General features: G+C 42.6%; 1 protein-coding gene across 1 annotated transcript; it reads right to left on the bottom strand.

Annotated features, from left to right (window-relative positions):
• Positions 1–4693: 4693 nt before the first annotated feature.
• Positions 4694–23453, bottom strand: LOC142932954 (rho-related GTP-binding protein RhoQ). Its single transcript, XM_076077068.1, has 5 exons — positions 22786–23453; positions 22409–22467; positions 13448–13612; positions 11279–11374; positions 4694–9730 (listed from the first exon to the last, which is right to left on the bottom strand). Exons 1-5 carry the CDS (start codon positions 22925–22927, stop codon positions 9569–9571), a joined length of 624 nt encoding a protein of 207 aa, XP_075933183.1. The 5' UTR covers positions 22928–23453; the 3' UTR covers positions 4694–9568.
• Positions 23454–24364: the final 911 nt, after the last annotated feature.

Raw genomic sequence — 24364 nt, 5'->3', positions numbered from 1 at the left:
ACATGCATTTATTTTTGGAAATGGTAGGATGGTAAAAACTAGCGTTCCCCCCTATATCAAACAAAGTCAAACACTTAATGCAGGCACCCTCGTGGGCCTTAGGTGCTGCAGAATTAGATGTGTCACTCTGGAGCCTAGACCAGTGAGTAGGCTATGTGTCGTAGCTTGTACCAAAGTAAATCTCAGGAAAATTGAAAACAACCCAAAGCGACGTTCATAGTCACTCGCACCCACACATGAGGTCATCTCCTGGAGCCGGATCATTCGCAAGCACATGACACAAGGCGTAATGGGAAGTGGAAGTGGTGTGAGTAATGCAAGTAGTGAGCTGGAGCTCACGGTGAGTTCATTAGTGGAAATCACCAGCAGTCCGAACACATTAGCTTTTACATCTCCGAGCTGCTGATCCAATTTGTGCCCATGAGAGGAAATGCAAGAGAATTGCATTAGCACCGATTGTTCGGGGCCCAGGAGTGATTCACACTATTTTAGTCAACACGGACCTCTCCTGCCAGGTCGCCGCTGTGTCGTCTGCAAACCAGTCCGCATAACTTACTGTGTCCAGGATGATGAGATTCACTTGGATCCGAAAGACAATGCCCTGATGACAAAGCCACAGCATCACATCAGCTCTGCTATAAATGAGAAACATGTCTTTAACCAAAGAGACTTAAGTGTTCCGGCCTTCACGCCTGACTATTTATAATAAGGATTGTTTTATACAATCAAACTTCTTAGAATACTTGCAAGTGGTGGCGTGTATATCGGGATCATTTCATCAATCCCAGAGAAGAATATGTGGATAGTGAACTTTAATTTACTGCGGCAAGCCACGAGTCTGACATCCAAGAAACGACAGATCATATAAGTGCTGACAGATAATATTTGGAGCATGGGCAGTTACAGAGGACACAAATAGATTTGGATACCTATCAGTCGTGATGTGGAATAGATGGATGGATGCAGACGCTTGGATGGATACGTAGGATTCTTTCCACGGTGTGCAGATCACATTTCATTGTCAAATTCATTATTTATCTTCAGTACTCGTACCTCAAAGGTGTACTTATACAGTGCGTTGAATGTTTTGGTGGTAAGAAATGATGAAACATCAAGATGTGAGCAAATTATGTTGGACTACATTTGGATGATGGTATGGTTTGTCCAGCTTCTCTCTTTGCAGCCCACTGAAACTGCAGGTGTAAAAAAAGCAGAGTAATTGACAGTTTTGGAATCGTGTCCGATTTGAATTCTCATTAACCTTTGCGTTTTAGATCTGACCTTATTATGAGTTATTGTGACTCTTGTTCCTATTCACTTTGCCTGCATTTTCTCATTGTATTGCATTGTTTTGAAATTAGAATCACATTTGTGCCTAAAAATATAAATTCAAGCACATTCAGGGCCAAGCCGATGCACAGTTTGTGCATTGTATTGTATGAATCTAGATGTACAGTTTCTAGGAGTTATTTGTGTCGTGACAAAGACAAGGTTGCCATCTTGTGGCAGCAGGGTGGGAACAAAATTGCATCAACATCCAAAAATCACATGTGCTGATGATCAGTGTTAGTGTCTCAAACCCCTCAAATCTGCTGTTTCATTTCTGTAATTTCCTCCGCCAAGGAGGTTATGTTTTCAGTCTGGTTTGTTTGTTTGTCTGTTTGTCAGCGGGATTACAGAAAAAAAACTACCAGTCAGGTAATTTCTTTTCTCTTATGGATACAACCTTTGTGGAGGTCTGTGTTCTCTGAAGTTATTATTATTATTAAAAGTACGATAACAGTATATTATTATTATCATTATTACAATCATTATTATACTTTTAGAGTGATATTTGCTAAACCGGTATCATTTTAAATTCATGCCTTCCCTCAATACAATATTTTTTTGTAATCAATTTAAGGCTAATTCTGAAAATATCTTTCGTGAAGTATACATTAATAGCTCCACGGTCACACCCTGGCAATTTAGAGAAGTTGGTCTAATTTTTTTTAACAGTCAAGTTTGTCTTTAGAGGTCGGTTGTGCCGGTTGAACTGCAAGTGAACCCAGACGTGACGTGACTGGTAGATACAGGCTTCCCTTAGAGCAGAGGTCTTCAACAGGAGGTACTGCAGGGGGCCCGCGAAATCTTTGGTTGATTAGACAAATAAAAAAAAAAAATAATAATTTTTATTTTCTCTAAACATGAATCTGTCCATTATTTTAATAGTTCAGTATTGTATGAAAGATAACAGGTATGTTTATGCATGGCAGTGGCACTAATGGGCATCATTTTGAATAGCTTGTGTGCATGATTATCATGCAATTGACAGACAATGTTGATATTGGCATTGGTATCAGCTGACAAGCTATGTTTATAAATGGCAGTGGCACGGCCACCCTACTCACTGTACCTTGCACATGTTTAAAATAAAAACATGAATATATGAACCTGTGTATTATTTGAATAGCTTAGTATTGAATGCACAATAAAGAGGTATACATGGCACTAGGCCCATTTAATATAAAACACAATTTTATACAATATATATAGTCGGGGGTCCCTGCTCCATCTCTCTCTATCAGTTTGGGGGTCCTTGGCCTGAAAAACATTGAAGAACCCTGCCTTAGAGGCACAAGACAGTCAGCAGGGTGAGGGGCAGTCAAACCTCCACCTACAGCCTCCGCCAGCAAACTGCATGTGCTGCCTCCGCCTTCAGATTCTGGCCGACAGCTGAGGTCAAACATCCACCTACAGCGGCGGAGGCGGCACGTGCAGGTTGCTGGCAGAGGCTGAAGGTGGAGGTTTGACCTCAGCTGTCGGACAGAATCTGCAAGCGGAAGCGGCACCTTCAGGTTGCTAGCAGAGGCTGAAGGTGGAGGTTTGACCTCAGCTGTTGGCCAGAATCTGCAGGCGGAGGCGGCACCTGCAGGTTGCTGGCAGAGGCTGAAGGTGGATGTTTGACCTCAGGTGTCGGCCAGAATCTGAAGGCGGAGGCAGCTGTAGGTGGATGTTTGACCTCAGCTGTCAGCCAGAATCTGCAAGCGGAGGTTGAAGGTGGAGGTTGCTGGCAGAGGCTGTAGGTGGATGTTTGACCTTAGCTGTCGGCCAGAATCTGCAGGCGGAGGTGGCACCTGCAGGTTGCTGGCAGAGGCTGAAGGTGGATGTTTGACCTCAGGTGTCGGCCAGAATCTGCAGGCGGAGGTGGCACCTGCAGGTTGCTGGCAGAGGCTGAAGGTGGATGTTTGACCTCAGCTGTCAGCCAGAATCTGCAAGCGGAGGTTGAAGGTGGAGGTTTGACCTCAGCTGTCGGTTAGAATCTGAAGGCGGAGGTCGAAGGTGGAGGTTGCTGGCAGAGGCTGTAGGTGGAAGTTTGACCTCAGCTTTCGGCCAGAATCTGCAGGCGGAGGTTGAAGGTTGAGGTTGCTGGCAGAGGCTGTAGGTGGATGTTTGACCTCAGCTGTCGGCCAGAATCTGCAGGCGGAGGTTGAAGGTGGAGGTTGCTGGCAGAGGCTGTAGGTGGATGTTTGACCTCAGCTGTCGGCCAGAATCTGAAGGCGGAGGTTGAAGGTGGAGGTTGCTGGCAGAGGCTGTAGGTGGACGTTTGACCTCAGCTGTCGGCCAGAATCTGCAGGCGGAGGCGGCACCTGCAGGTTGCTGGCAGAGGCTGAAGGTGGATGTTTGACCTCAGCTGTCGACCAGAATCTGAAGGCGGAGGTTGAAGGATCCCCATGTAGATGTCATGAACGGGGATATTAGCTATAGAGATCCAAAAACAGTTTTAGTTTAAGGCTGTAAACGTGTTTATTCCTGCTTTAAAGTTGACCATTTTAATATAGAGGTCAATGGGGATTGACTTGCTGTTGGAGCCCGTCTCAAGAGGCCATTTCGAGGAATTGCAAGTTTTGGCACTTCCGCGTTGGAAGTTTCTCAGCACCAGAGGTTGCCGCTTCCGATTCTGCCGTATGAAGCCAATGTGAAAGTGTCTTAAAACTTGCATTCTCTCTACTGACCAGCAGGGGGCGACTCCTCTGGTTGCAAAAAGAAGTCTGATTGTGTGGAAGTCTGTGAGAAAATGACTCTACTTCTCACTTGATTTCTTACCTCAGTAAACATTGTGAACATGAGTTTATGGTCTCAATTTCCAGTTTAAAGTATTCTTCAATACAGCATGATGTTCATTTTGTAAATTATGATCACATTTAGTGTCAAATAGACCATTAAGCAGAGTATGCTTTAGGGCGGGGCTTACTGTGATTGACAGGTCGCTGCCGCTATCAGAGCCGTATACGTCATCTCTACATCATTCCTCCACATTCCAAATATGGTAACTTCCGTTTATCGGTTGCAAAAAAATAACATAGCGATAACCGTAATCCAAGATGGCGGCAGCGAAATCGCTAAACTCAAGGCTTCAAAACGGCAGCCTACAAACTAATGGGTGACGTCCACTTCTTATATACAGCCTATGGTTGCAATCTGCAACTACACCGCTAGATGCCATCAAAGCCTACACACTGTCCCTTTTATTTCACTTTAGGAAACACATTGCTGCCCCCCTACTTTGATGATATCCCGATACTGTTCTGATAGTGGCTCTGCCATATGTGAAGAGGTCCAGTAAGTGTACTTACAGTAGGGTGTAGTGGAAAATATTCCTATACCTTCCTATAGTCTTTTAATGCTGAAATAACCAATACCGAAAACCAGGTTGTCTTTTAAATATTTATTCTCTACGCAGAGAAGGTTCAATCATCACAACAGAATGCGTACAGTCTCCGTGAGGAAGACCAAGAAAAAAGCGAACAAGCTTTCTTTATACAGAATGAGCAAAGGTGGGGGCCGATGGCCAATGTTACAGACATTTCGGTCTCAGACTGACAGGAACAACAATGAAAAACAAACGGCCAGCAACCAAAACAAGCGGCCCAAAGGCCTTGCCCTGGAACATTCTCATACAACACAGTTAGTTATCTATGTGAACAGGCAAGAGAGAACTCTTCTTTTGCACAACAGAGACACGGTGAAGTTCAACAAAGTTCAGAGCAAAATTACTTATGCATGAATAAAATATACTGAGTAGAAATATATACTACGTAAAAAAATTACCATTACAAGGGCTGGCCACAGTAACTGAACAATATCGTTTGCACGTCTTACACTATTCCAGCACTTGCATGACATGAACAAGTAACTCACATTGTTTATCCTCTGTAAGTCAAAGCATTCCAAAATTGGATTCAGTTCAATAGGAAATGTGGGATCCGATGCCTCATCCATCAGCTTTCTATGTCAAATAAGCAAGAAAACAGGTTCCAAATGCACGGGGCGTTCTTAGCTCTTCATGCCTAGAATCATGGGCTGCGTGGGAGGACACATCTTCCTGATTGTACAACATCAGAATGTGATCCAAATAAACAAACAACTTTTTTTAGCATTCAGCTTTCTTCCACTCATTTCTTTACTGAATGCGTACTCCGTCAGGCAATTCAACAGACGGTAATGTCCACTCTGTGTATGCCAGTTTTGTTTTGTGTCTCCTTTTGGGGATGGTTGTGGTCTTACTTTAGCGGATACCTTTTTTATTATTTATTTATTTTACCTTTCTTTGGTTTTCTTGATTCAAATTCATTTTTCTTCCAGAATTTGCTTTGTTATTGTCTTCTTGTATACATTTTACAACAACATAATCATGTATTTTAATATGCATCTAATTACGTAACATTCATACGAATAGTAAAATAAAAACAACTTAATGTTTGTCAAAATTGTTCAGTGGTACTGAAAATTTAGAAGCCGCTTATTAATGATTTTTTTGACCTTATGAATTAAGCCACGCAGCTCCTCTATACACAATTGTACATTAACTGCCTGTAGTAATAAAAGTATTGGTATGGGTAATTCTCGCCCTGGTATTACTTGCGATTGGATCAAAACCAGATTTCATGGCATTCTCCATCCCTAATGCAAGTTAGATAATTGAATGTGTCTTGTGTTATTCTTTTACTTCTCCGGTATGGAGTCATAACTAACCTTGAGCAAAGTGCACGTTAAAGTGCCCTGTAATATCTGAGTAAAAAGCAGAAATGTGACGGACATTCTAAAAGTAGCCAGCAAGTGGCGCTCGCGCTGCAGAGATCAACACAACTCACCCTTTTATAGACTGAGCAGTGGCATCAAGAGTACATTGATGAAACGTCACCAACTTCAAGAGGTTGACAAGAAACAGGAACCTTTCTGAACAAAGCATACATAGATGAACATAAAGCATTTGTGTGTGTTCATTCGCCTCAGAGTTGACCTGCTTATCAAGTCCATCCACTGATGTCTGACCCATAATGAGTATGAATGCACTTAGTTCCAGGAATAAACACTGCAGAAGTTAATCTCACAAATGCGTTCCACACAGCACATTTGACGCCGTCCAAGTTAAACCTTTCAAAGCCGGCTTGTTAACACAGCAAACACATTTATTTAGAAGAGAGAAGCATCAACGGGAGAATGCATTGGTGGCTGCGGCACTTAGGTCCTGGATCCTGAGGGGGGGGGGGGGGGGGACCTTCACACAACATAAGCAAGCGAACACTGTCCGAGTGAGAAGGCTGTTCACCCCCGCAGTACACTCTGCTGCTCAAAAAGACAGTTGTAACAACGCAGGCGGGGATAGAGAGGAGGAGCACCATTTACATTAAAGCTTTAATCAATCAGCATATTCTGACTCATAACACAAAATTAACGCAAGTCATTTAGCAAGAGTTGGCACCTTTGATTAATATCTTTTTCAACAAACAAAAAAAAAAGTTAGAAAAAGCCCAAAACTAATGCATAATAATAAGAAGAGCTTGCAAGAAAAGTTCGGTCACGACCTCAATTATTATAGACATGTAGGCTTGAAACCTTTGTTGCATACAGTTGTTTTGGGAGCTCGTGGATATTTAAGCTGTTCTCTAAATCCTGTTTCACTTCAGATATTACCTCAATTTATATTTGAAATGGTGTAGATTGTGAGCTTATGACAAGGATCAATGAATTCTGTTTCAACTATCTATCTACCTTATAACTGATAACTTTGTATTTGGTAATTATTATTTGAAGGATGGACTTCAACAGACAACGTTGCACCAGTTATTCGTATATCCATCTCTTCCGTTTGTGTATAAAGTCCTTTAAACGTTCTCAGTAAAGCTAGTTTGAAATTCATGATTAGGTTGCATCATTAAAACTTACGAAATATCTTAGACGGACAAGTCGACATATACTTTGTTTTCATTATCCACAGGTGGGGGGGAATTTGCAAAGTCATTGTAGTATCAGCTGTAAAATAACTGCCAAAACATAATAGTTTTAGGTGGCATAGTGACATAATTGACATAATTGATGCCAAAAGAGAGAGAAACATCAGAATTAGTAGTATTCATATAATCCAGAATGAGTGGGAAACATCAGATTATGCTAACCTAGCCAAAGTTATTTCACGTTAGCTAGTAATTTGGTCTAACGTTGTTGGCATAATGTGTTGTAATTCAAGGTATATTGGGTTGTTATGGTCAAATAGACTTTTTAATGGACACTTAATATAATTATTGAACAGTTTGAAAGTGGCAGGTTAGTTGTTTCGACCATGCTCCATTTTTACCTCTTTTACTCGTCGTTCGAAAGTGGTAACATCTTTGCAAGCTAACGTTACGCAACGGCTACGCCTGACAGTTACTGGGTGTAAATGGTTATTAGCAACTTATCTCAAAGTAAGAACTAGTTTGTGTGGTGCCCCTGTATTGATTAGGTGATGTGTAAATCACTTTCATTAAAACTAGGTAAAGTTTGTACGTACGAACAGCTGCTGCAACCCCTTCTTGTACCCTTTCAAAACTGTTTGAATCCGTTTCTTTTCTGTATTTCCTGAAAAGCTGATACCTGTAAGTGTTTTAGAGACAATGATTGTGCGTGGTAAGATAGTGTGCTGTGCTAATACTTGTGCCTGATGGAACAGTGTGTATCTTCTGTGCTTCAATCAGCCTTTTCTGGGAGAGGGACTGTGTTTAAAAGCAGAGGAATGTGCTTTGTTGTGTCGGTAAATGGCGCGGCGCCGACTGCTTCATGTTGTGCATTACACTTTTTGATGAAAGTGTGCATTTGATTCTTTGGACGTTGAATTTGAATCGGAGTTTCATTTCTAAAATGAGATTCCTCTACTTCTAAACCTTCTTGAAGGTGATAAAAGGAGAACGCATTATTGCAGGGTAGCAACAATTAAAACAAAAAAAGTAATCGGCTGACAAAATAATATTTGCACATACTAGATTTAGAGATATAGAATGATATACTCTGGATAATTAATATTTTGAAAATGGATAATAGACCTCTTCCTGATGAAGACCTCAGCCCCTAACTTACAGCATGTTTTTGCATGCCACACTATAAATTAGGGTTTTCATAAAGCAAAAACAAGACTCTAAAACTTTAAAATCATACAGTTCTAGGTCCAAAATGTGTTCTCTGAACACCATTACACTCACTGTCGACTTGTGTTATCCCCCACACAATGCAATAAGCCTTGTGTGGTTTCATTTGCAAGTCCTCAATTGGCAAATAACTGGAAACAGACTTTGTGGGCCGACAGACTCTCGGTAGCACAAATCTTAAAATTGCCGGGGGGAACTGGGCCCTTATAGAGCGCTGCAGGAATGAGTCCTAAAACCCGGTAATGAGTCGGCATTTTCGTACTTCCGGTTCCCTTGTCTCGAAGTCAATGGTTTTTTTGAATGGATCTTTGGTTAGATCCTTGGAATAAGGTCTGTGGTTAACGTTTTGTTCTGCGATCTACAATACATCAGTAAATATCCCACTAAAGCGTTTACGTTTCTTATAAAAGCCGGTCGCTAACAAGTGGCTGAATGAAACTTCAAGTCAACCACCTGTCCGCCTTTAGCTTTGTTATAAACTTTTGTTTGCCACAGAGCTTATCTTTTGCAATAATCCAAAATCCAATGGAAGAATCCTGTTAGCATTTTGTTAGCTAACAAAAATATGTTATCCCTGCAGCGCTCTATGGCCAGAAATGTATCCTGGCTATTGTCACAGTGTCACTTAAGTAAGCCTCTCATTATTTATCAGCTGCAGACTTTCTCCGATCTGCTCTTATATAGACAAATGCACAAATCAATAATCTAGCTCTCAAAACCAAAACACATAATATGAACTAAAAATGTAGCATTTTTCTTAAAACTGAAATGTCATTTTGTGTTTTTTTTCTGCATGACAGCTTACATCAATTTTGTACAGGAAAATAAAATGATTAAAAATGGTTATAAAAGAAGGTACTTTAGAGGCAAAAAGTCTTTTAGAAGAAGAGACTGACTTGGGTTTTGTGCTCCTTTGGTTGTAAACTGCATCCTCAACCTGTGTTGGACAGCAGAAGAGAGTTATGGCCTTTTAAGAGCCTTGCAGCTTAAAAGTAGCTCTTGTTTTGTCCTTTTCAGTCTTTAGTCTCACTCCGCTGTCTGTGCATTTTTTCTCTTGTCTGCCTTTTGCCTCCAGTCAAGGTTTGGTTTATGGTTGGTTGCCGAATGATCTCCGGGTTTATGTATCACGTGATCAGACAGCAGTTGATGCAGCGAGGTCCCAGTCTTCTCTTCAGAGCTCCCTTCTTTTTCTTGGGAGTCAGGATTGCGATGATGGCCTCGTCAAACACCGTCTTCAGGCCCTTCTGCGTCAAAGCTGAACATTCCACATAGCAACATGCGCCGATCTGATGAGTAGAAAAGAAAGGACGGACCATCAGTCCAGAAATTCCAGTACAATAACCTGGTCAACCAGCAGTTATTATAGATAAATGTAAAAGTACACATTGTCTTTCCTGCCCAGAGTTGTATGACAACATCTCATCTTTGTACAGTAAATAGGAAGCTAAAGCTGGCAGCTGGTTAGCTTAGCTTAGCATAAAGACTGGAAATAGGGGGAAACAGCTAGCCTGGTTCTGTAGTTAACAGAATCCTTCTAACAGCACCTGTGAAGCCCACTCATTAACGTGTTATATCTTGTTTGTTTAAGTGTAAAAACATTGATTTGTTGGGGTTATATACACCAGACTATTTCACATAACCCCCTGTAAAATAGGGAACAAACATTTTTACACTTGACACGAATTAAACAAACGATATACGTGTATATATGTGTTAATTTGTATTCTATTTAGCAGCCTAGCCATTGTTAATGTTGTACCTAAAAAGAAATGACATTATGTATGCCTAAAGCCCCTCTCAGACATGCATACATCAGCGTGATGGCAATTTTACACGATCTCATGTTTGTCACAACCGTGTAGCATTTCTGTATTGATATGTTCCATTATGGCTCAAGTCTGGAGTGAATGGATAAACTCCTAATACAACAATAATTATCAGTCTCCCTGCATAAAGAGTGGAAACAGGGGGACTATTTCTTGGCCAGGAGCAATGACTTTGCCAGGATAGTTGTTTCCCCTGTTTACGAGCCTTTATGCTACGCTAAGTTAAGCTAACTGGCTCGAGCTATCCCTTACAAAAATCATTTTTATTCTGCAGCGAATCTATTCTTTTATCCAAATTGTTGGAACTGTGTTTGAGCGGTCTGAAAATACCATCAGTAAGTGTTGTTAGACAACCTTGTTCAGAAACAACCTTTTTTAAAGATTACCGGGAATTCATGTTTCATAAAAGTTGATGCTTTTTACACGAGAGGCTAAAACTGGGGATAGTCACTATTCATGATCTGTCGAATCTAAGAAATGTATAAAAACTGTTCTATCCATTTGGAGCATTGTTTCTAAAGCATTTCTAGTCTTGACATGGATTTGAATAGGTCATCTACAACTACAACATAGAGTAGTAGGTAATGGTAACGTCAAAGGTCAAATGCTGCAATCCCATTTTATGTTGCCAAAAATATCGACTTTATATGAGTCTAGATTGTCATTTTTGAACGTTTGACTTTCATTCTCTGTTTCTGCCTGACGGGAGCGATTAATCACAGACCACATTTGGTGTCTACGTCCTACAGCCTGGCTCTCCTCTGGACGTTCACGTTGACCCAGAATGTATTCCTCGATTCACTTCGAGGCACATGAGGTCTGATTACAGGCATTTCACTGAGGAAATAGCATTCCTACAGAGACATTCATGGGTCAAATCATCACACAGGAACCTAACTGGACCTGACAGCTGACTCCTACAGCACTGAAAGTGAAAATGTAAGATTCTAGTCTCTTTTGCCAGCTACTTATTACTTGTCTTTTTCGGTATAGGACAAACATACAAACCTCTTTCGCTAGTTTCTGTCCTTGCTCAGTGGGTATGGGTTTCTCCTTCATGTCATTCAGTTTGGCAATGGTCTTGGGGTCATCACGAAGGTCAATCTGAAAGAGATAACGGGACATTTCTCAGACATGAGAAGTGGACGTAGTCACCATGACGTCCCCCATTTGTAGACTGCCGTTTTGAAGCCTTGAGTTCAGCATTTTGCCGGTCGCCATCTTGTTTTTTGGCAACCAGAAGTGACACAAGAGGGTGGAACTAAATACAACCGAATGCTGAATAAGACATTTTAAGGTGACCAAAACGTTACAATTATCTTTTAATGAACTGAAAACGAAAATACCTGTAAATAACAAGATAGCCCCGCCCTGAAGCAAAGCCTGCTTTGTCTATTTTCCTCTCAATGGGACCATAATACTAAATAGTGTCATGCTGTATTGAAGAGGACCAGAAACTAGAAGTATTGTCATTTTCTCATTAATTTCTACAATCTGACTTTTATTTGCAACCAGAGGAGTCGCCCCCTGCTGGCCTTTGGAAAGAATGCAAGTTTTCTGCTCTTCCGCATTGGCTTTACTTTTCATAACCCGAGGATGCTGTCTGTTTATAATATGGATATCAGTTGAATACTTTGTTAATAGTTTCTCATCGACGCCTGATTTCACAACATCAAATCAGGCATTACAGCACTTTTCTCCACACTAAGCATAGCCACGAGAGCTGAACTGTATAACTGACAGTGTGTTTTTTCATTTTGAAACAAAGCCATGTTGGCCCACACTTCCTGCTCTTGTGCAAAGGCGATTTCACAGCAAACCACAAGGTTCATCACTCTTCTTTTATTCATTGCAATGCTCAGCACACACAACTCATCCCTATCTCAGTAATAACCAGCTAATGATGAATGCATCCACCTGCACAATCTCACTGCAAGCGACCTTCATCAACCCTTTTCTCTACTGGTGTGATTTGTGGCAGCGTGGCTCACTGTTCGTGCGTGCATATCAGCATCCAGCCGAAAAGCAGCGAGCTAGTTATTACGGGAACTGATAAAAGGGCAGTAAACATCAGCTGACACACGATAAATCAGACACCCACTCCATCCTCCTCACCACCGCTGGGCCTTGGCTGCACTGGCATTTGGTTGCCAGGGAACAGAGACCAAAAACCACCCACAAGTGAGCGCTCATTTTTTGGACATATGGTATTGGCAGTGGGTTTTAAGGCTTAAGAAATAATACATTTTTTAGGATTGGTGTCCTCTCTTAACATGTTCATGAGTTGAGTGATGCTTTGATTGAAGATCACAAGACATAAGCCCTGCTTTTGTAGCTTTGCATAATTAAATTGCTGGTTTAAACATTTGTGATTTAATGATTACCTTTGAGGCAATGAGGACTCTTGTACCAAGCCACATACCTTTCAAACCTGTATGAGCCAGCTCAGCCTGAGGACCCCAGCCAGGTCTCTACTGGCTTGCCTGAATAAACTAACTCTTCTTTGCCATGGCTCAGGTTTAAATTGTAACACTACAACATTGTAATTATGTGTAATTGTAATGTGTAATGTATGGTGGTGTGATTGTTGGCTCAATCTGTCTCTGTATTTTGTGAAAACAGTGAGAAAGGCCAATTACATTACAAGGTGACATTTTTAAATGTCTTGTTTTGTCTGCCCAACAGTCCAAAACCCAACAATACATGACGAAGAAAAGCACCACATCCTCCCATTTGAAAAGCTAGTAACAGCAGTAGTTTGGCATTTTTGCTTGAAAAAATCTAAAAACAATTAGAAGATCTGACAGGCTATACAGTCAGAACTTCTCTTGTGAGGTTTTGTGATTCTCCATGTCTTCTGTGCATTATGCAAACCTCCTTCAGGATTTGGCAACACAACCATGGTGCATATTTGTCTCTGAATTTCATAAATTGCTCTGAGGGCCTCAGGGGCCTCTTGAGGTTAAATTCACATTGTAGCTGACAGTGAGCTTGTCTGATCCTCAACAGTAACAACAGCAAAAAGCCAAAGTCCTAAAACTTGACAGTTTGTCATATCATTTTTATACAGGGTAGGTAGAGATGTGATATTGTATCCAAGAAAATATACGAGTACAAAATCACATATAAGCAGTAATTTGAGGCTGAGCGTGAAGTAATGGTGTATTCCGAACTCACCTGGGTGCCAATGAGCAAGTAGGGGACACTGGGTGCATACTCCTGCAACTCAGGCACCCATTCCTCGCGCACGTTCTGGAAACTGGCAGGGTTTACCACCGAGAAGCAGATAAGGAAGACATCGGTCATCGGGTAGGACAGCGGCCTCAGGCGGTCGTAGTCCTCCTGGAAGAGGACAGGACAGGAATAGTTACCATTCGGGGTCAGGGGAGGACGGATAGGTGAGCAGACGTGATTCATTTCCGTTTCTCAACATCTGAAAATTACTGCTCATGAATTATTAAAGCATGTGAAAAAGGAGCTCTGAACACAGACAGACGTTTACTCATGTGCTCAGCTATCTCCTTGGCTGTTTTATAGGAATGATGTGGAATATTATGACAGGAAGGATACGCCTGAAGAACCGCACTTTGGAATTGCGCTATGAAGAGGAAAGACTGTGAAGAGGATGATCTTCATGCGAGAGCTGACAGAAATGCTAACGGATTACTTTCTGTCCTTTTGCACAAGGCATCGTCACAGGACACCGAAAACCAGACACACTGCCATCTCCCATATTTGTGCGGCGCGAACGGCTGATTCACACACTGCCCTTTGTGCGTCGGATCAAGCGCCCTCTTGTCCTCACCGAAGATAAACCCTCTTGACAGAGTGTCCGACTTGCACACACATGAATATTCACGACCCTTCCGACTTCTTCTTCTAATGGCACAAATCTGGATGCTTGTCTGCCTGCTAGCTTGAAGACGAGGGCGATCAATGGATCTCCAGTAATTCAATATGACTCAACCAGACCAAATAGGACCAAGTGAATCAATCTCTCTCTCTCTCTTGTCTGGGAAACTTTGTTGCCCACATCCCTGAAATCAAAGCAAATTGGATCCCACTTTGCCAGAGACGGTTGTAACAGGGCGACAAAGCGCTGGAATGACAGCCTTTCATTCCGATGCCTTCAGCGAGTCCCATTCTCTGCCAAACACACGCTAAACAGTCCAAGACGATCAACCCCAGAAACAAGTCTTTCTCACACAAACGCATTGAGGGGAATGGTTATGCAAAGGAGCTCAGGATTCTCCAAACAGCAGTAGAACAGCCAGGCGGAGTGTGTCATCTTTTGTTGCCCGTGTAATGAATTCAGGATATACCGACTTTATATTTGATCGGAGTAGATGATGAAAACGGCGTACAAATCTTCACGCCCGTGCTTGTACTGGAAATGACTGCACTCCACTGGAGTGGGTCAAGTGGATGCGAGTCAAAAATGTATGAGTTGCTCATCCTCTTACTTCCAAATGAGTAGAGTGTTTCACAGCTCGGCACATGCAGGAATTTTAAATCATCCTTTTGAACTTCTTCGAGTGCCAGCAGGTTGGAAATCGTCACATGAGATGATTCAGTGTTTTGACAGTCAGAGTCATTTGAGTAGCTTAAGTGTGACCGACAGCTTACCTGACACTATCTGAATTCCCTTATGTGGTGAATCAGTTATGAATGCAAACCATCTGGTGCTCCGTGCAGGCTGAGGCAAAGGATAAGGATGATTCGCAAACACCATGTCTGACTTTGAAATATGGTGAAAGAACAACATAAAGACCTAGATTTGTACTAAATTCACTGAGACACGGGCAGCGTGTGGTGTCTATCCCTTTTAATATGGTGGCTGTGTTGCACTGATAAATGAGCAGGACCGCTTTGTGGAAATATTGGATTTTTACATGATTTTTGTATTAATGTGTTGAAGGCATTTATTCACTGGGTTAGACCAAAACAGACATTCTTATCTTGTCATCATATCCATTAACAATTACGCAATAGAAAATTGATTTTTCCAGAAAATGTACTTTATATATATTTTAATATATATATTGACATTCTGATATATTTTTACATACACCCTGATAGATGTTTTTATCAAAATTGCCTACCCCTCAATAAAATACAAACCAGTTGTATGTGTAATATTAATGTTTATCCTGATATAGTTTATTATCTGAAAATAAAATTGAAACATTTTTGCCAATGCTAGCAGCGTGGCTAAAACATTTTTGATCTTTATCGTAATGTCTCGACAACTATTGGATATATTGCCACGACATTTATAATCATTATTGTTCCCCTTTGGGAATTGTTATAACTTTGGTGATCCCGTTAATTTTTCCACTAGCGCCATCATCAGGTCAACATTTTAATTTGTCCGATACTTTGCTTTATGATCTAATACCTGCAAAACTAATGGCGTTCCCTACAGCCTCAGCTGTAGCCTACATTGCGCTAATTAGCAAATGTTAGCACGCTCACATGCTACACTGAGATTTTGAACATACGCGTTGACCATCTGCGTGTTAGCAATGCTATTGCGAGCATGTTAGCGTGCTAACATTAGCACTTAGCTCAAAGCAGTGCTTTGCCTACGTACGGCCTCACAGAGCTGCGAGCATGGCTGTACTCTCTTTCTGTCTAATCACATTTTTAGTCAAACAACCACTTCCGAGGTCAAGAAAGAACTTTGACGATCATTTTAGAATTTTTCGAGATGAAATAACTAGATAGGAGTATGTTTGGTGCTAATCACGCTAATGAAATACCTGAAAGATACAACAAGCTGTAAAGACTTTAAAATATTTCCTACAATGGTCTAATATAACCGGAAATATCGAAGGGGTTGTACGTTGGTATAAACGGTAGAGCAAAATCTGTAACAGTCAATACATTTATATTGAGACAAACCTAGACACTAATGTTATGCAGTGCCTTTTACCCTCTTGGGGAGAAAATGTAACAGCACGTATGTTTTTGCATTCATACATTATGTGCCTTCATCTGCCCCCAAAGATACACTATATCCATCACATGGGATCAGGTCTCTGTGTGTGTGTATGTGTGTGTGTGTGTGTGTGTGTGTGTGTGTGTGTGTGTGTGTGTGCGCGCGCGCGCGCGCATGTGTGACCTTTGATTGCACAAGTGAACCCTCCGATCCCCCGGTGAGCCGCAGACATAAAGGAACACAGATGTAAGCCACTCAGCAGTTTACTGTAAACGGGCCCGGAGCTTCTCTGAGACCCATCTCCGCACATTTCTCAGCACACCCCCGACACACTACCAAAGACAGTGTGCCCACTAGCCACTCAAGAGTGTATAAGGAGACACAGCCAGGACTGTGTACTCCCACGTAGCTCCGGGCGCTCAATCTCGTGTTTGATCAGCGCTCGGTCCAGAAATGTTTACACTCAGGCGGCTGTGAAAGTTTCCAACAGATGTATATGTCTGACATGTTAGTTACATTAGTACGGTTTATGAGTGCATCAGTGAGACATTGCACGGCAGTCTTTCCAAGGTGGTGCAACAGATATGATGGGAGGAAAGGAAGGAATGAAAGAAAGAATACAAGAGGGGCTCCTCTATTAAACGCTAACTTCTCTCCATCCATTTCCACCAGGGCTGCGTCTTCATTCAGGCCACCGTGTGACTGCGCTCTGTTGACTCAGTGACACCTGGGTGCAATGATATCAGTGAGTCATTCCCTCCTCCCACCGCTCTCTCTCTTCTCTTTCTCCTTTTCCTACGCCTATCGTCTCCTCGGGGCTCCGTAAACCAGAGTCGGAGACGCCTGCTCCCACATGGCCACCGGGTGCGAACGCAAGCCCAGACACAAGACGCTGCTATTCACAAAGTTCGCCTCTGATCTGCAAATCTGCACATTTCGCGGAGCTGGATTTAACCTCAGGGATTAAAAAAAAGCTATTTATGCTCGTTTTAATTTTACTGTTGATTTGAATGGTGATTAATGATCATTAATCACAGCTTGAGCGCTGATGCACTCTGTCTATTCATGCCTGTGCGGTGGGAACACATCCTGCCACGCTCCTTTCAAACATCCGACAGTTTAATGTTGCATTTAATGGCACTTAATGGCAGTGGCACACAAACTGTGCACGGCACGACATAAATTAAGCCCTCTTTATGAATCATTTGAGGGAATTATGAATCTCTTTTCATGTAACTCATTTCCCCTAAAATGTTACTTAATATACTACTTTAGGTGGGAAATATGATATGAAAGAATATTTTTAAAGACGGTGGTGCTGAAATAATTTATTGATTAGTTAAGACAAAAGAAATCACTTAATTAAAATTTTGAAAAATATTTAAAGGGGAATGCCATCGATTTCACACAAAAAGGGTTCGTTTACTCACAATGGGAAATACTACTCCAACTATTGTGCTCAGCATGTGGAAACAGCTGGATAATGTCTTCTGTGACTCTGAAGTCCCTGATGATGTCATCAGGGCGTGTATCAGCCAAACAAAACTGCTTACAGATGAGGCTGATAATATACTACACTTTTCTTATGACGAGACCAAAACTAATGATGACTTTATCCAACTAACAATTATTGTGCATGTATCCAGAGCTCGTATTCCTCTGTGCCATTGAGTTCCATTGTTGTCCAAAAGCTATGAGAAATGCATCAGTGAGCCACGCTGTTGCACTGAGTGTCCCTTCGTTACCACAAACACACACACACACACACACTGCATTTCATTTTGAATCGATTACACTCATTTGAGGACCAAAATGTGTGTGAATCCGCAGCTGAAAATAGTTCCCAACATATGCATTATTTTCTCCCGTTTGAGTAACATTTGATAAAAGCTACACTGCCCAGCTGTTTAAGGAAATTACCGCACCACTTTTAAAAGCTAATTAAATGTTTGTAACCTCTTTTTTAAGTTTTCAGTATTGCAGTCAGAGCTCAAAATTATTTGGAGATGGAGAAACACATTGTTGTTTTTTGTTCTTTCTCATAGGGTTCGTTTCCAATAACAAACATACAGCTTCTGTTGTACACGTAAATGTAAATGTACAGTTGGCAAGCAGGAAATTGTACTTTTGGTTGCATCACGGGAAGTGTAAGATCCGGTGTTTTCGGAGTGTGGCGACTTTATGGAAGTGCAAAACTAAATTGCTGGAGTGCCCCTTTAATGGAGACCCCCACGGCAGACTGGTGGGTTGCCCTGCCCGGTTTGAATTACTCTTGGTAATTCGGTATTTCACCTAGATAACATTTTCTAGCATTTTCTGACATTGTCTGACAGACGAATCCATTAACGTAAAATCATTTCCAGTCCAACCCTCACCCCCATCCCCACCTGCCACCCTCCCACCCCCACTGGGATGTCTGGGGGGTCACTGGGCCACTTTGGTTTGCTGAGTCAAAAAGGACTCATCGGACTGTACCAAACAGTAACGGGGGAGGGGGTAGTGGGTGCCGTGAAGTGGTTAAAGTGAAGTACAGCTTGGGGGTCACTGGGGCATCGGGGGTTCGAATACCATCCCTACTCCTCAGTCCCTCTACCTAAAGCGTCTCCATGGGGACCACGGCACTTAGCATCCGCTTCCTGTTTCCTCCTATTCCTCCTCGGGCAGCGGTGCTAGATTTCCTTGAGTGCAGCAAGCAGCAGCAAGAGGAGGATGATTGAATGAATAAGTAAAAGCTTTCCCCTCTGTTCCCTCGTCACATTCGGTGAAACAGACTCCGCAGACCTTCCATATGGAATAGTTCAATAGGCGGCGGCTGGAGGGAGCGACGTGGCAAGCGCGCAGACAACAGCGGGGCAGGGCAGCGGTATCATTACAATGGCAGACCGAGCACAGCGGCAGTCGGGATTGTGCGGCCCTGACATGTTAAGGGGCTTGTGTCTGCAATGCTGCCGATGCCCTCGTGGAACAGCGAAGCATTGTGGGGCCTCCAGCCGTGCCAGGAATATCATTATTGGGGGGGGAGTGAAGCCAGTTGAACATGTGTCGCCCAGAGGCCAGATACTGGAGATGATGAGGGGGGAGAGTTTGACATGAAAGAGTCATAAGTTGGAAAAAAAAGAGAAAGGAAAATGAAACTGAGAGGACTGAATTAACCAATTTCTGGGCAATTCCACCCCCCCTCTCTTCCTCTTTTCTGTCTTCCTTTCACTGTCTCCCCCTCTCTCTTTGGGGCTCAGAGTCTTTGATCAGATGCTGCAGCTATAAACATTACCAGCTGGCCTTGTGCTCCACATAAAGAGGTCAACGGAGTCGGGGCTGTGTGTGTGGGGGGTGGGGGGGGGCGTTTGCAAGGAGCAGTAACTCTACTCTCGGTGGCCGGCAGCAGCCATGGCAGACATCTGGGAGAACTTCTCCATTTCAGAGACACTCTGAATCAGCAAAACAGAAACCCTGCTCCAACACACACACACACACACACACACACACCGTATCAAACATGACAGAATAGACAATAAGTTGTGTGTTAATAAGTGTTCCTCTTTCTTGCAAGCGAGTTGTAACACCTCCACCATCTGTTTTCCCCGAGACCAGAAATACAACGCAGCCACAGGTAGCTGTTCGGGGGGGAAGACGGAGGCTGTGATTTGCTATTCATGGAGTTGTGCATTCAGCGTTCGTGAATGAGAGAGGACTCGGTTGACCTTTCAAGCTGCTCGTTTTTGTTCTTTCCAATGGACGGATCGGATTGCAGATTGTGACTCGTTCTGAATTCACACAGTTAAATCCGGCCCGGAGGAAAGCGTTAACTATTCCACATTTGACATGTGCACAGTTTTAAGTCGACCGGAGGGTTAAAGGCCTCGGGTCGCTGTTGACAACTCTTACAGCATAGCTGAAGGGAGTCTTGTAGTTCTTGTGTTTTTATTCAATGTGTCTCACCAGAAGGCCTCGCACGTATGTGCTGCGACATATCCTCACACGGCAATCTGTGGGATTTCTTACCAAAAAGTTATTTTCTGTGCGTTTTCCTGCGAAAGCCAGCAACTCGGGTCAATTTCCACTACGTGCACACAGTATTTTCAAAATAAACTTCCGTCTTAACAGGAAACTACTGAGTTGGGTTTAGGCAACAAAACTACTCGGTTAGGTTGAGGAAAAGATTGTCGTTTGGGTTCGAATAACCACAGAAGTGGCGTAACTACATTACGCAAGTTACGAGACAAATAAATCGTCATTGACTTCTCGTTTCACACGGGGAACGGACAGTGGTCTGTGTTTGTTTCACCAATCCACCTCCCGTCCCACTCGCCCTGTTAGCTTAAGTGGTCTTTATATTTCCTCGTTCATCATTACGTCGATAACATCCGGAATCATTTTGTGGGATATCTACGAATTACGGCGCATTATTTTTCATAGGTATAGCTACGAATGCTGGATGAGACCAGTCTGACTGCTGCCAGTGTTGTACACAGGCCCCTTTACGTAGAACACGATACAAACAAACCGGGAGCCCGCGTGTAAAAACATTGCTCCATAGCGCTTCTAGTGGTCAGAAACTCCACAGGGCAGCTTTAATATTTCTGCTATGGACATGAAATACTAGGACTAATGTCCCGTCTAAAACGTGTGTATTAATGATCTACGTCTGCAACCAAGAATTATTTTCATTTTCAATTAATCTTCAAACTTTTTCAACAATTAATGGATTATCAAATTTGTTTCCGACCAATTTGTTTTGATAACTTGACTCATTATTTTTGCTCTAGTCTAATGAATTAATCCTAATCCTACTAATTATCTAATACCCCTTTTCCACCAAAAATAAGCGTCTCTATGTTAGACACGGGAAAACTAAAGCTAAAAGTAGGTGATTCCTTTCTTATTGCCAGTAGACAAGTCTGCCTTTCTGTTTTGTTTTCTTTTTCTGGTGTGTCATGATCGACTTCACCGGAAGCCGGGTTAGTAAACAGTGAAAATGCTATGCTGGTTACTTCTTCTTTTATTTATTTATATATATATATATATATATATATATATATATATATATATATATATATATATATATATATATATATATATATATATAGATGATACTTATTCAGTCTCTCTTTCAAACTCTCAACTCTGGTGATTGTTGGAACAGTGGAAAACCAGCAAAGATTGTTCTGTCGAGTTTAAGTTAAGTGTATTTTGACATTTTCAGCGAGCTAAAATGACTGTTATCTGACTGGAGTCTGGTGGCTTTGAGGAGAGCATATTAATAATACATTTTGCACGTTAATAAATCATAATAAATTATAATAACTGTCCAAATACCTGTTGATTTAATTTGTAATGTATTCACTTCAAAGCGCGTCACATTCCATCGCACCAGAAAATGGCAAAAAAAGTATAGTTTTTCTACATTATTGTCATGTTTCCATCATCATCTGCCGATCGGAGCTGGAACCGATTAATATTTGTGACTACCGCAGAGTCATTTGTCCCAAGAATGAATGCCGACTGTGACCTTTACCACTGAAGACAAAAACCAGATGTTAGTGGGTGTTAGTGGGGGTTTTCCTTGTCCATTGGGAAAGGGTCTTACGTTATCACACAGACCAAAAGACCATTTTTGCCCTTAAAACTTAAGTCTGGAGGTTCTGGTGGCAAATAACGCACCGTGTCCTCAATGAGCCTGTCTGTTATGTGTTAACATGACTTCCTCTGTCTTTGTGTGTTTAGACTCGCTCTTCTGCTGACTGGGAACATTATTGTGTGTGTGTGTGGGGGGGGGGGGGTGTTTCAGTACAGTTTTAACTGTTGCCCGCTGAATGGCACATTGTGAAGAAAAAGCCCATGCATTAGGGCAGCCCTGTTTAACAAACCTGTGACATCACTATTGGACATAGGAGCCCTGTTCTCCACATAATAGAACTATTGAACCCCCCCCCCCCCCCCCCCCCCCCCCCGTCACTAGCCATCACTGTCCATGGCACACACACTCTGGCAGTTAACCCATATGCGGGGAAAAAAAACGTCACCTGTTGCAGCTTAGTGTCTGGCCTGAATATGGGACCCGTCGGGTAGTTATTGGTCCCAGGAGTGCATGGGGAGACTGAGATAGAGGGAGTGTGTGTGTGTGTGTGTGTGTGTGTGTGTGTGTGTCCTTGACATGTTTGGCACCAAGCCAGGGGAGAAGAGAAAATCAACTGTACCTGACCAGCTGTGTCATACAGTCCCAGCAAGTACTGCTTTCCACCGACGTTGACACTCACTGCGAAGAAATGACAAAGAGCATGGTGAGAGGAGGAAGGGAAGGGGAGAGGATGGGGGGGGCGGGCAGAAAGGGAGGGAGGGAGGGGTCCCCCCAACCCCTCTCTGCTATGAAGGAGGCAAACAAGTGGTTTTGATTATAGCAACAGATGCAGGCCAATGCAGTTGGGGGGAAGAGTGGCAGAGGAAACGGGGAATTCACTCACTCTTATTAGATTTGATTTCACTAGGCTACACAAACACACAGACTAGAAGCAGATCAACATGACGTGATGCTATTATTAAACGCCCATAGAACCAGTAGATTATGTATTCCTACCTGCATAATGATCAAAGACTGTGGGCACATACTCTTCTGGAAAGGCGTCGTTGGCATAGCTCATCAGGAGACACGTTTTGCCCACCGCACCGTCTCCCACCACGACGCATTTTAACATGATAGTACCGGTTCCGTTAGCCATGGTCCCGACCTTACCATCATCACCATCGGCCCCCCGACGCACTGTTGTCCTGACCCTAACCTCCTCCTGCTCCTCCTGCCGTGACCGCTTCTGCTGCTGCTGCTGGGCGGTGATCCCCGCACGGCGGGCATCACCAGCGTCGGAGGCGGACCGCGCGGCGCACAGAGTCGGACTGGAACTGCATCTTTCACCACCACCGGTCACAGTTGTAGCGTCCTCCCCAAAAAGTGACCGTGAAGTGGGCCGGCAGACAGAATGAACCCCTCAGTCCTGAGAGGTGTTAATGCGGGGTTTTTCCCCCTACAACCGCCTCTCTCACAGCACCGCGGGTGCCGCTCCGTTGCTGCCGCCGCTCCGTCGTGCGTCTCTCTCTATCTCTCTCTATCTCTCTCTCTCCACGGTGTGGCCCCCACGCCTGTGCTCTCTCTGTCGCTGCCTGTGCGCACTGTGCTGCTACCGCTGGTGGACAAGGTGGGTGTGCTTGCTGGAGAGGCGGAGCTTGGGTTTGAAAACGAGGGGCTCTGGATAAAGTACACTCCGCCTGGTGGGGATGTGTGGACCGAGGACTGTGAGGAATTACATCATACATTTAAGAAAGCTAATATGCAAACATTGGCCTACATTCTATTAGTCCTTATATAGGACTATGAGAAGCGCGTCGCCCCACAGGAGATAAAACAGTATCCTGGAGATGCTAATGAGTAGGACCACACACACCATAGGGCTCTGTTGGACTATAACAATAATAATAATAACTTTATTTATATAGCACCTCTAAAAACAGAGTTTACAAAGTGCTTTGACAGACAAAGCATTAAAAGCAAGGCAATAAAACAAAAGACAGTTCACCAGTGAGGCCCAACAAAGCAAGACAAACTAAGAGTTAAACCCTGATAAAACAGATGAAACAATAAAAGCAATCCATACCATATAAATAAATAAAATAATTTTGTAAAACAAAATAATTTTGTAAAGTAAAATAATGTCAATAGTAACTTAAAAATAATTTTGTAAAATAAAATAATAATATTAATAATACAATTAAGCAGTGAGACGAAGACGTCACATACAAGTAAAAATAGGTTTTAAAAAGTGATTTGAAAGAGATTGCTGATTCTGAGAGCTTTATCTCCTCAGGCAGGTTGTTCCAAAGCCTTTTAGGCTTTAGGCTGATACAGTTTATAGTTTATAGTCTAGATACAATAAGTCCACACAGGAATATCGTGGCTTTAATGTCCCCCTAAACCCCACTATAAGTAACCTAAAACTCCGTCCTTAAATAAAGACAATAGTGATGTTATCTTGATTTCACCTTGGCTAGACTTGCATCTTCAGACAGTAAGCACACACCTCGCCTGCAATGTCGAAACTTCAGAAGTCTTCTAAATTTAGGGAAGTCTCTGTGTGCTTCTCACATGACTTTGAGGTTGAGGAGAT

This window comes from Anarhichas minor, unplaced genomic scaffold, assembly GCF_050575085.1.
Source record: "Anarhichas minor isolate MPS153535 unplaced genomic scaffold, ASM5057508v1 ptg000058l, whole genome shotgun sequence".
NCBI lineage: Eukaryota > Metazoa > Chordata > Actinopteri > Perciformes > Anarhichadidae > Anarhichas > Anarhichas minor.
This window is presented reverse-complemented; position numbering and strand designations above follow the sequence as displayed.

Bases quoted from the DNA above. Each gene is read 5' to 3' on its own strand.
- LOC142932954 (XM_076077068.1), bottom strand. From the start codon at position 22,927: ATGGCTAACGGAACCGGTACTATCATGTTAAAATGCGTCGTGGTGGGA. The intron at 13,613-22,408 runs GTACAGTTGATT...GTCCTCTTCCAG, and splicing joins TGTATGACACAGCTGGTCAG to GAGGACTACGACCGCCTGAG. The intron at 9,731-11,278 runs GTTTGTATGTTT...TCTACTCATCAG, and splicing joins GACAGAAACTAGCGAAAGAG to ATCGGCGCATGTTGCTATGT.